This window comes from Vulpes lagopus, chromosome 2 (genome assembly GCF_018345385.1).
Source record: "Vulpes lagopus strain Blue_001 chromosome 2, ASM1834538v1, whole genome shotgun sequence".
NCBI lineage: Eukaryota > Metazoa > Chordata > Mammalia > Carnivora > Canidae > Vulpes > Vulpes lagopus.
Window position 1 is genome coordinate 81354187 of NC_054825.1, and position 12250 is coordinate 81366436.

At 38.4% G+C, this 12250-nt stretch overlaps 1 protein-coding gene across 1 annotated transcript; it reads left to right on the forward strand.

Moving 5' to 3' along the window:
* The first annotated feature begins 5780 nt into the window (after positions 1 to 5780).
* Positions 5781 to 6719, forward strand: LOC121485434 (olfactory receptor 4F15-like). The gene is given in 1 exon segment (XM_041745730.1): positions 5781 to 6719. A coding segment is annotated over 1 exon segment (939 nt).
* The last annotated feature ends 5531 nt before the right edge of the window (positions 6720 to 12250 follow it).

Genomic DNA, 12250 nt, shown 5'->3' on the forward strand with positions numbered 1-12250 from the left:
TCCCTGTGAGAAGCTTGATGCAGGACTGATTCTAGGACCCCAGGATCACAACCTGAGCCAAAGGCAGATGCTTAAACACTGAGCCACCCAGGGGTCCCCTGAGTGATTTTATTAATTGGGAATAATGAGCATATTTCTCTTTGTCCCCCCTGAATATTTTGAAGTGTAAAATACCCATGAATATATTCTAAGGGTTTCCCCGATTCTAATTCTATATACATCAAGACACTTAAATGATGATTCCATAAGGAGGGCACTGGATGTAATGAGCACTGGGGTGTTATATGCAACTGATGAATCACTAACTTCTACCCTTGAGACTAATAATACACTATAGTTTAACTAACTTGAATTTAAAATAGAAAAAGTAAAATAAATGATGATTCCATTAAATGCTGAAGAATGTGGATTTTCATTTACCCAGCCTAAATAAACAATGGCTGTGATTCATGTGGTAATTCTTGAGTGTAATAGCTAGACCAGAACTAGAGAGCTCAAAGTGGAATATCTTCTAATGGCAATGGCCTTACAGGGGCAACGCTGTTTCCATGGAAAGTCTGCAATGTCTCAAGGTGATTGAGCCTCCAGAACCCAGTGTCTCCTTCCAGAAGCTGTTGAGATTATATCTCAGAAGCACTGGAGAGACACTCAAGAAATTTGAATAGTTGAAGACAGGAGCTGGGTAAGTTTCCAGATCTTCTATTTGTTAGTTGTTTTATTATTATTTTTTTTGTTCTTTTAGGGATATAAAGTAGATACATTTTGTCTTTGGCTCATGAATCCTTCTATTCTCAGGCTTAGCTCTTATTCTCAGAGTCTGGCTCTCTCTTCCTTCTTGGGTAATGAGTCAGGTTTACAATGAATCAGTTATTTCTTCATTGTGAAAATCATCATTTCTTGCACACATAAGATGTGTGAGGAGAGCCATCTGGTGACTTGTCTACAATAGCTTAATGTGGCCCCTTTCCCTTAGCAATGTAAGTAAAACTAGAGGAGGCAGTGTGTTAGTCAAAAACAAAGCAACTCTAACGCTAGGTGCCAGTCCAGTAGGAAGCAATTCTGAGCATGAAGACTTTTGAGACTGCATATCTAAATAAGTTCCCAGTCTGCATTTCTTACTGTTTATCACAATTTTCCATCTAACCAACTATCTTGGATTCCTGCTGCATTCAAAAACCCAGTTTCCTATTGTCTTCCCTTTTGTCATCTTTCCACCAATTTCCTTTCTGATTTTTAAAATGTATTTAACTTTCTTTCCCCCCCAAATTGTCCTTTTTGTCCTCTGGCTAGACTCTGTCTTTATGTAAGCTTTACACAGAATCATAAGTCTGTGTATATTTTCCCTGAATGACTCAATAAATCCCTTTCTGATTTTGCTAACTCTATTCCTTACAAACTTATTAATGGTCAGGTTTGTCAGTATTTCTTCTACTTCTCACTTGTTCTTTTCTTTCTTTCTTTCTTTCTTTCTTTCTTTCTTTCTTTCTTTCTTTCTTTCTTTCTTTTTAAGATTTTATTTATTTATTCATGAGAGACAGAGAGAGAGGCAGAGACACAGGCAGAGGGAGAAGCAGGCTCCATGCAGGGAGCCCGACATGGGACTCGATCCTGGGTCTCCAGGATCAGGCCCTGGGCTGAAGGCAGCGCTAAACCACTGAGCCACCCGGGCTGCCCTCACTTGTTCTTTTCTTTCTTTCTTTCTTTCTTTCTTTCTTTCTTTCTTTCTTTCTTTCTTTCTTTCTTTCTTTCTTTCTTTCTTTCTTTCTTTCTTTCTTTCTTTCTTTCTTTCTTTCTTTCTTTCTTTCTTCTTTCTTTCTTTCTTTCTTTCTTTCTTTCTTTCTTTCTTTCTTTCTTTCTTTCTTTCTTTCTTTCTCTTTTAGAGAGAGAGAGAGAGTGTGTGTGTCTGTGTGTGAGCCAGTGAGGGGTTTCCAGAACAGAGGGAAAGGGAGAGAAAGAATTTTAAGCTCTCCACTGGGTGTGGAGCTGATGCAGAGCTCCATCTCAAGACCCTAGGATCATGACCTGAGCTGAAATCATGAATGGGACAGTTAACTGACTGAGCCACCCAGGTGCCCCACCATCACTTGTTTGTTTGTTTGTTTTTTTGCTCTTCATATTTCAATTTGGACAAAGCACTAGTTAGATTTTTATGTTATAGTATATTCTCATTGTTATTCCTACTTCATGGAAGACTTGGAAGAGTTTTGTCTAACACACTTTTTTTCCTTCGTGATCAGAAGGAATGCTTTTTGCCTTATTTTTCTGCCCATTCTGGGAAAAATTTTGATTAGTTAGTTCATAGTTCATTACATGGAGGCTTGGTTTTAAGTCATAAAATGGTTTAAACAATTTTACTTAAAATTGTCATGATAGCTGCTACAGAAATATTTGTTGAATGAATGAGTGAATTAGCCATGAAATCCAGTCAGCATCATGTCTGAGCTACTTTTCAGCCAGAACAAACAACTATGGTACACAAAACCTGCCCCAAGTGTCTTGTAACATATTTGGGGAGATAAAACCCACGCATATTTATCATAAAACCATTGAAAAATTACTGTAATAGAAATCATCGATGCAAAAATTCAGATTAAAAAATAAATCAGAATACTGAGAGGAGATCTGTGAATATGGGAATTGAACTAGAAAGAAGCAGAGTGTTTGTGACTCCTCAGTATTTGATGGACTATAGCATTTCTTCAAGTGTTCTTATCCTTTCTAGAAAAGAGAATCTGTATGTAGCAGACTCAAATTGCATTTTCTGTTACAAATGTGGACTTCAAAAGGCAGGAATTCTTGTCTGTGTTGTATCCTCGGTGCCTGGAATGGTGCTTGGAATTCGGGGCCTTCAAAAATATTAACTGAACTAACAAACAAAAGTCATTTCAAAATCATTCAGAGAAGCACTGAGGACTAAATCAAGTTGTCCAAGTACATATTGGTTGGCTGATTATCTTGAGGTCATCCCATGGTAGATTCTCCATTGTTAGTGGATATTAATTGGTCAGACTTGGTCTTAGATATAGTAGGAGTCAGAAGGGTCTTACATGTAGTTTCAGGAAGAAGATCCAGATGCACTACCTGTTCTTCCTCCTTCAATATCTCTCCCATCTTCCTGACAGGCTCTCTGAAAGTTCCTCCATCCGAATCCTTGGTTAGTGATAAGATTTTCTTTTTTTCCCCCTAAAACATCTGTTGGACTATGATAATAATGGCCCCAAAGTATCCATGTCTTAATCCCTGAGCCTGAGAATAGGTTACTTTACATGGCACAACGGACTTTGCCAATGTGATTAAGAATTTTGAGATGGGAATATTATCCTGGATTATGAGGACCAGCCAATGTAACCACATGATTCCTACTTTACAAAAGGGTGGGAGGACGGTTAGAGTCAGAAAGGAGATGTGACGAAAGTTGGCAGAGTTTGGAGTGATGTACTTTGAAGAGGGATGAAAGGGTCATGAAGCCAAGAATGCAGGCAACCTTGAAAGAGGAAGGTGATGAGTTCTCTCCTAGATCCTGTACAAAGGGATGCAGCTCTGATGACATCATGATTCTATCTTGGAAGACCCATTTTGGCCTTCTCCTCTTCAGAGCTGCGAATCACACATTTGTGTTTTGGTAAACACTAAATTTCCAGTAATTTGTTACTGCAGAAATAGATAATGGAATACATATAGAACTAATATGAAGTTCTATTTAGGACAAAGAACTTTCAGTGGGAGCCAGGGGTTCTTGACTGTCTGTAAACCCTCTCACCAATTACTTCTCTGGTAACAAGCAGGTCACCTTGTATATCTCTTTCTATATAAATTATTTCATTGGTATAAATGAAGACATAGAGTTGTACTAAGTCAGAAACCAGCAATGCTCAGTGAACCTCTGATGATTTGTTTCTGGCAGGTTTTATTTATTTATTTTTTATCCTTAAAGAACAATAGTTGCATCCTAGCTGCCCCTGCTGTGGTTTGGCTACTGTCCCTTAGTTCTTTTTCTGCCCATTATTCCTGTAACTCAATTGTAACCCTGTCTCAATTGCAGACACAGACATTGTCTGGCTGTTTTCACCCAGTTTTCCTTTTCCTGTTTCTCTTTTATCTATTACAAATGTATTTTTTAGAAAGACTTTACTTACTCATGAGAGACAGAGAGAGAGAGAAAGAGAAAGAGAGAGAGAGGCAGAGACACAGGCAGAGGGAGAAGCAGCCTCCATGCAGGGAACCCGACACAGGACTCAATCCCGGGACTCCAGGATCACACCCTGAGCCAAAGGCAGATGCTCAACCCCTGAGTCACCCAGGCATCCCAATAACAAATGTATTTTGGAAAAAAAAAAGAAGACTACTATGTGGCAGCATTCATATTGTTGGGGATCCAAAAGTATCCTTATCTGTATCTGTCTGTCTATTGGAGGAGGAGATTATTTGCCTCAGGTCAACACATGTGTTATGTTAGAAATCGTGCATTTTTGGGAAAGTAAGTATAATGAAAAGATAAAATAATTTTTTCCCTTTGAAACATATAAAAGGCTTCCTATTGACTATTTTAATTTAATAGTTGAGACCCTATATATATTTTTTTGATGACAGAGTTCTCTCATGAAATAATTATGTTGTGTAGTTAAACAATTGCAGGAATGAGGCTTGGGATCCTGTGGTAACTCCTGACTGGTACCACAAAATATATGATTAATGTGAACTTTGGTGGATTATGATAAACTGTTTTCATTGCAGGAGACATTCTTCAGTCCCTTTAATTTCTTCCTTCATCTAACCAGTGTGAAGCACTCATTAAATAACCGGTAGTGTTAGTCACCACTGGTGATTGTGATGGAGGTAGGGAACACTCATGAACTAAGATGATACCTGTGCCCAAGAAACTACACATTTACTTTGAGAGATGGAAATTTATACAATCAAGAGAGGCAGACTGAAATCAATGCTAAAAGTGCAGAGAGAGTAGAGGGACTGAGGCAGATACAGAGGATTTCACAAAGGACGGAGCATTTGGACTGGGACGTTGAAAATTGGGACATTAGAGAATAGGATGAGAAATTTTGAAAGCTGAAATAAGGAAAACCTTTAAAGTCTAATCAAGCACTAGGAATAACAGAACATACTTTGAAAGCTGTCTGCTGTGAATGAGGAATTACTAGGTGGCTCAGATGAGTGGCTGAAATCCTATCCATTTATAAGAAATCATAGTCCGAAGTACTTGAGGTTGACCTTGCATGTTACTGAAGTGGAATGCGGGGCAGGAGGAAATAAGAAACAGCCATGTGATAGTAAAAGAAAGCAGAAGGGAAACAGGTCCAGAGATGGGATTCATTTAGTTGTAGCAGTTTAGAATCCATACTGGCATCGGGAACCAGCTGCCTCCTCTAAGTAGAAGTCCAAGGCACTTGTGATGAAGGTTATTTGGCTGTGGGAGTTGTTTTTTTTTTTTTTTTAAATTTTTATTTATTTATGATAGTCACACAGAGAGAGAGAGAGAGAGAGAGAGAGAGGCAGAGACACAGGCAGAGGGAGAAGCAGGCTCCATGCACCGGGAGCCCGACGTGGGATTCGATCCCGGGTCTCCAGGATCGCGCCCTGGGCTAAAGGCAGGCGCCAAACCGCTGCGCCACCCAGGGATCCCTGTGGGAGTTGTTTTAATATGGTAAGTGTTTTCATGGGCTAGAGGCTTCCTTTTGTGAACATCAATACCTGCCAGACAATTGGTTTTCATTTTTTTTTTCTTCCTTCAGGTGACATGAAAACTGATCCCAGTGTCTGAGGCAATGGATGGAATGAACCAGTTGATAGTATCAGAGTTTGTGTTCCTGGGACTCACTAATTCATGGGAGATCCAGCTTCTCCTTTTTGTTTTCTCCTTTTTGTTCTACTTGGCAAGCATGATGGGAAACCTTGTCATTGTGCTCACTGTAACCTTGGATGCTCATCTGCATTCACCTATGTATTTCCTCCTGGCTAATCTCTCAGTCATTGATACGTTGTTTTGCTCAATCACAGCCCCTAAAATGATCTGTGATATTTTTAAAAAACACAAAGCCATCTATTTTTGTGGATGTATTATGCAGATCTTCTTTAGCCATGCTGTTGTGGGCACTGAGATGGTGCTGCTCACTGCCATGGCCTTTGACAGATATGTAGCCATTTGTAAGCCTCTGCACTACTTGACCATCATGAGTCCAAAGATGTGTCTATACTTTTTAGTTACTTCTTGGGTCATTGGCCTCATCCACTCATTGGTTTAATTAGTTTTTGTGGTGGATTTGCCTTTTTGTGGCCCTAATGTATTGGATAGTTTTTACTGTGACCTTCTCCGGCTCCTCAGACTCGCCTGTACAAACACCCAAGAATTAGAGTTCATGGTTACTGTCAAGAGTGGGCTCATTTCTGTGGGCTCCTTTATCCTCTTGGTCATTTCATATGTCTTAATTCTGTTTACTGTTTGGAAACATTCCTCTGGTGGCTCATCTAAGGCTGTCTCCACTCTGTCTACTCACATCACTGTGGTGGTTTTGTTCTTTGGGCCGCTGATGTTTTTCTACACATGGCCTTCTCTCACATCACACCTGGATAAATATCTTGCTATTTTTGATGCAGTTATCACTCCTTTTCTGAATCCAGTCATCTACACGTTTAGGAACAAAGAGAGGAGAGTGGCAATGAAGAGACTGTGTGGTCGTCTCGTGTGTTATAGGAAGATTTCGTGAACGGATGGCTATGAAGACATGAAATCACAGATTCTGCCTTATGTTGGTTGTAGGAAAGACTTTATGCAGTTTCAGAAAAATCCTCATCACTTAGGATATGTTATATGCTTACAAACCTACTATCTATGAAAGTACAGTATCTTTTTCAGTGTTAGTTTAGAAGTGATATTATTCTCTGGTACTCTGTACACCAAAGTGTTAAAAAGCAAATAATAGGGATCCCTGGGTGGCGCAGCGGTTTGGCGCCTGCCTTTGGCCCAGGGCGCGATCCTGGAGACCGGGATCGAATCCCATGTCGGGCTCCCGGTGCATGGAGCCTGCTTCTCCCTCTGCCTTTATCTCTGCCTTGTCTCTGCCTCTCTCTATATATATGACTATCATAAATAAATAATAAAAAAAAATTAAAAAAAAAAACTATTTAAAAAAGCAAATAATATATGCTTTGTAACCTACATAGTTAGGAGAATGCCATCATATAGTTGAGTAAATAATAAGTTTTGTGTTTTTCTTGTATTGGACAGATTATTTGACAAATTGTGCATTTATATTATTTTCCATCTGGTTGGATTTATGTTTTGATTTCAATTCTCTTTGTTGCTAGTCTGTTTGCTTTTTATTTCTCCATTTTCTGCATTCTTTGCATCCTTATCAGTCTCCCCTATCTGGCAGTGTAGGAAATTGTTAATCCTATGTTACAATTATATATTTTAAAGCTAGATTGGATCACCTACATCATTGCCTCTAATTCCTTCTGTTGCACTAGCTATCACCCAGGAAATGAGGGGTGATGCAATTAGTCCAGGGGTAGAACAGATTTATCAGAGAGCCAGGCAGCAGAAACCTTGTCCCTGGTTAATGTTCATTCACCTTCAAATCAGTTTTGCATTTGAATTGCTGAACATATGCTACTCTTTCAGCTTTTTCTTATAGGTCTATCTTACATAAGAGGTTTACATCACTTATGTGTATTCCTTTTTTTTTTTTTTCTGGTAAATTGTCATTAGCATTGACTACTTCATTATCATTTCTAAATCTTGTATTAGTTTTTACCATGACCATACACTTCCTTGTTCAAGTCCTACCAAAGCTGAATTTTAATCCGTCCCTCCAGATATTCCACAGCTTGTTATTTAACAAAATTACAAAAGAACAGAAAGGAATGCATTAACTGAAGTTTCCTTCATGAGGCAATGAAGTTATGATTGTTTGTCATCATTTGTATTCTAGCAGAGGTAATAAGTGAGGTGATTTATATGGTACTTTTTACAATTTAGGTATTGTTTTCAGGGCTTTACCTTGAATCTTATGGAGTGCATACTCTCACCATCCCCATTTTACAGAGAAGGGCTCTGATGTGTGAAGATGTTAAATATTCTCAAGTTGTATTAAGTAATATGACTGGGCACAGAGTCTTGCGGTTTTGATGCAGGATCTGTAATCTTAACTCCTGCACTCTAATGCATCTCTGGTAAAAAAAAAAAAAAGATAACAGAATAAGTTCTTTACTTGAAATCAATCTCTATTGTGGGCTTCCTTTGGTGATCTCATTACCACCAAAACCCAGTATTTATGAGGTTAGTAAATTTACAAGTGTTTGTTGCGTATGTAAAACCAACTAGGCATTGTCCAGGGCACTAATACTTATCAAAGGAGTTGAAATGCCAGATTTCCCATGATATACTGTAGAGGAAGGAATTTAAAGGCTCAGGAAGATCTTTGAATGGATCTATAATGTGTAACTTACTTAGATAACCCCTGTGTCCTTGTGGGAGGGTCTGGGGGCACGGCATCACCAAGACTGCTTTAACAAAAATGCCAGGAGGAAGGGCTGTGCAATAGCTCAGTGAGTATACATGACAATGATTCTCTCCGTACTTTGCCCAAAGGTACACTTGACCATTTACTTGCATAATCATACACTAGGAATAAAAGCTAGTCACAACATTTTGAGAACTGTTGGACACAGAGTCTGAGTTGAAATGTATACTCAAATCCCTAAAGCGTCATTGTGGCCCTTTATTTGAATGGAGGCAGGTGGGAATTAACTATATACAGAAGCCCAGTCTAGATCTGTTGCATAGTGGGGCCACCAAATGACACCCCTCGCACCCCATGATCATTACACTATTTCCTGGATGTATAATTTGAATGGATATACTTGGTAGCTGGTACAACTCCTCCACTGTTTCCTTGCCCTGTGGGTTATTCAGTTATGGTAGAGGGGAAGGCATAGAGACTGTCACATCCACACACTCAGTATTTTAGAAAGTACATTATACTCTGTAGGGATAGTGATGGCAATACGATATCCAAACAATATAGGAATGGCAATCTCCATCTTCTGCCCATTTAATTCACCACTGTGGCTTCTACAAAAGTCAGACATATCTTTGAAAATGACAATGGACTATTGTAAATTCAATCAAGTAGTAGCCTTAATTGCAGTTGCTGGAAAAAGGTGGTATTGTTGCCAGAGGAGATTAACACAGCCTTGGGCATATGATATGTGGTCACTGATCTGGTAAATCTGCTTTTCAATCTGTAAGAAAGTAGAGTTGGAAACAGAATTTATATGGAATGAATATCCGTATCTATAGTTCTACCCTTTTATTTTATTTTATTTTATTTTATTTTTTTTTTAGTTCTACCCTTTTATAAGATAGTCTGAAGAGATCTGGATCATGTTTGTATGCATTTGTATGCTGGTTTGTATGTATTTAGGATTGTCTATAATATTCATGACACCATGCCATCAACTCAGATAAGGAAGAAATGCTAAGTACCTTCATGCTTAGGTCATACATATGTGTTGTCAAGGGAGTGAATAAATTGAATAAAGAATGAGGAGATTGGGCAGCCCGGGTGACTTGGTGGTTTAGCACCACCTTCAGCCCAGGGCGTGATCCTGGAGTCCCAGGATCAAATCCCACATCAGGCTCCCTGTGTGGAGCCTGCTTCTCCCTCTGCCTAAAAAAAAAAAAAAAAAAAAAAAAAGAAAAAGAAAAAAAAAAAAAAAGAATGAGGAGATTGCCATATCATGAAAATTTTAGGATTTCAAGATATGGATCAAAGACAACTGTAGGAGAAAACATGGGGCAATATATTGGTCCTTGACATTGGTCTTGGGAATGGTTTCTTGGGTGAGACACCAAATGCACAGGCAACAAAAGCTAAAATTAACAATTGAGAAAGTATCAATCTAAAGAGCTTCTATACAAGAGGAAAAGAATCACTAAATTGAAAAGGCAATTTACAGAATGGGAGAAAATGCTTGAAAATCCTATATTTGATAAAGGGTTATTATACAAAACAATAAAAAAGTCATATAAGTCCTAGCAAAAACAAATTAATCTAATTAAAAATGGATAAAAGGGATCCCTGGGTGGCGCAGCAGTTTAGCGCCTGCCTTTGGCCCAGGGCGATCCTGGAGATCCGGGATCAAATCCCACGTCGGGCTCCCTGTGCATGGAGCCTGCTTCTCCCTCTGCCTGTGTCTCTGCCTCTCTCTCTCTCTCTCTGTGTGTGACTATCATAAATAAATAAAAATTAAAAAAAATAAAAATGGATAAAAGACCAAATAGACATTTCCCCCCAAAGACATACAGATGGATAACAGACACATGAAAAGTTGCTCGCCATCACTAGTCATGAGGGAATTGCAAATGAGAACCACAATGAGATATCACCTCACACCTGTCAGGATGGCTATTCTAAGAAACACAAGAAAAAATGGCTAGCATGGATGTGGAGAAAAGGGAACCCTTGTGTACTGTTGGTTGAAATGCAAATTGTTTCATCTGCTAATTAACCATAGACATTATGAAAGTTTACAACAAACAATATGATTCCTCAAAAAATTGAATACAGAACTACCATATCTAGCAATTCTACTTCTGGGTATATATTGAAAGGAAATGAAATCAGGATCTTGAAAAGGTATCTGCACACTCATCTTCACTGCAGCATTATTCATAGTAGCCAAGATACAAAACAATGTAAATGTGTTTCAATGGCCGAGTGAATAAGAAACTGTGGTATATACATGAAGTGGCATATTCAGCTATAAAAGGCAAATCCTACCATTTGTGATAACATGATGAACTTGGAAGCCATTATGCTGACGTAAGTCAGGTAGAGAAAGACAAATAAGGTACAGTATCACTTAGATGTGGAGTAATATTAAAAAAAGTTGATTTTATAGATATAGATAATAGAATGGTGGTTGCTAGGGCTTCAGGAGAGGCAGAAATGGGGAGATATAGAGATAAAGGTCAAAGAATATAAACTTTCATTTATAGAAAGTTCAGCAGATCAGTGTGGAAACCTTAGTTAATAATATGGTATTGTGTACCTAAAAATTGCTAAACATAAATATAAAGTGTTTTTTTTAAATCACAAACAGACAGACAGACACAGACATAGGGACCCCCCCCCCCCAAGAATTTACCATATGAGGTTATTTTCTTGATCTTGGCAATCATTACACAGTATATGTATATATCAGGTCATAGCATTGTAAACTTTAAATATAGACGATTTTGTTTGTCAATTAACCTGAATCAGGTTTGAAAAAAACCCCTATAGGAGTTCAATGGTCTGGGGCATGTCAGGATATTCTCTCAAAGTAAAGGAAAATTACTGCACCTTGTATCTTCTATCACTAATAAGGAAGCACAATGTCTAGTAGATTTCCCATTTCTGGAGGAAACCTATTCTATAACAGGAATAGCACTCAAACTCATGTACTAAAAGATGTGAAAGGCTCTCAGCTTCAAGCAGGGTCACAGATCTGGAAAAGATTTTTTGTAGCATTTCCAGATTTGACACAAATAACCTTTGTACTCAGACCATCTTACCTGGCATACCCTGTAGAATTAGAAAAATTGGTAGTGAAAAAAGAAAAGATATAAAGTTTATAGCAAGCATCAACTGAGTAATCAGAACACTATTTTTTTTTATAGTTCTGGACTATTGTGAACATTTCCCCCAAGGATTAGAGTGTAATTGAAATACAGTAACATGATAATACAAACTATCACATCATACCCTGGATTCACGTTAAAGAAAAGAAGATGTTGGCACATGAACATTAGATCTATTGGTCCTGTCACACTATACCAACTGGAATCTGCTGGTCTAACAGAGAGTGGAAAGGCTAGCTACAAGGGCAGCTGAAGCACCAGCGTGGACTTGTTAGTTTGAGATATATACGTGTATGTACATACACAACAGACAATTAATATTTAGGGCCGTGTCCCTGTTAGGCAGCATACATGGGTCCAGGATCTAAAATACAACTAGGAAATTTGAGCTTACCATTCTTGGAACTCTTGGGTCTATAGGTTTACAGGTCCTGGTTTCTATAACAAGAGGAAACATTTCCACCAGAGAGACAATAAAAATGTTCCATTAAATTTTGGTCTGAGGCTATTGCTCAGGAAGTTCAGAGTTTTTGCATGTGAATTTTGCACCTGAAGAAGAGGAATAACCACCCTGGCAGGGGTAATTGATTTTTAGGAAGAAGTAAATCT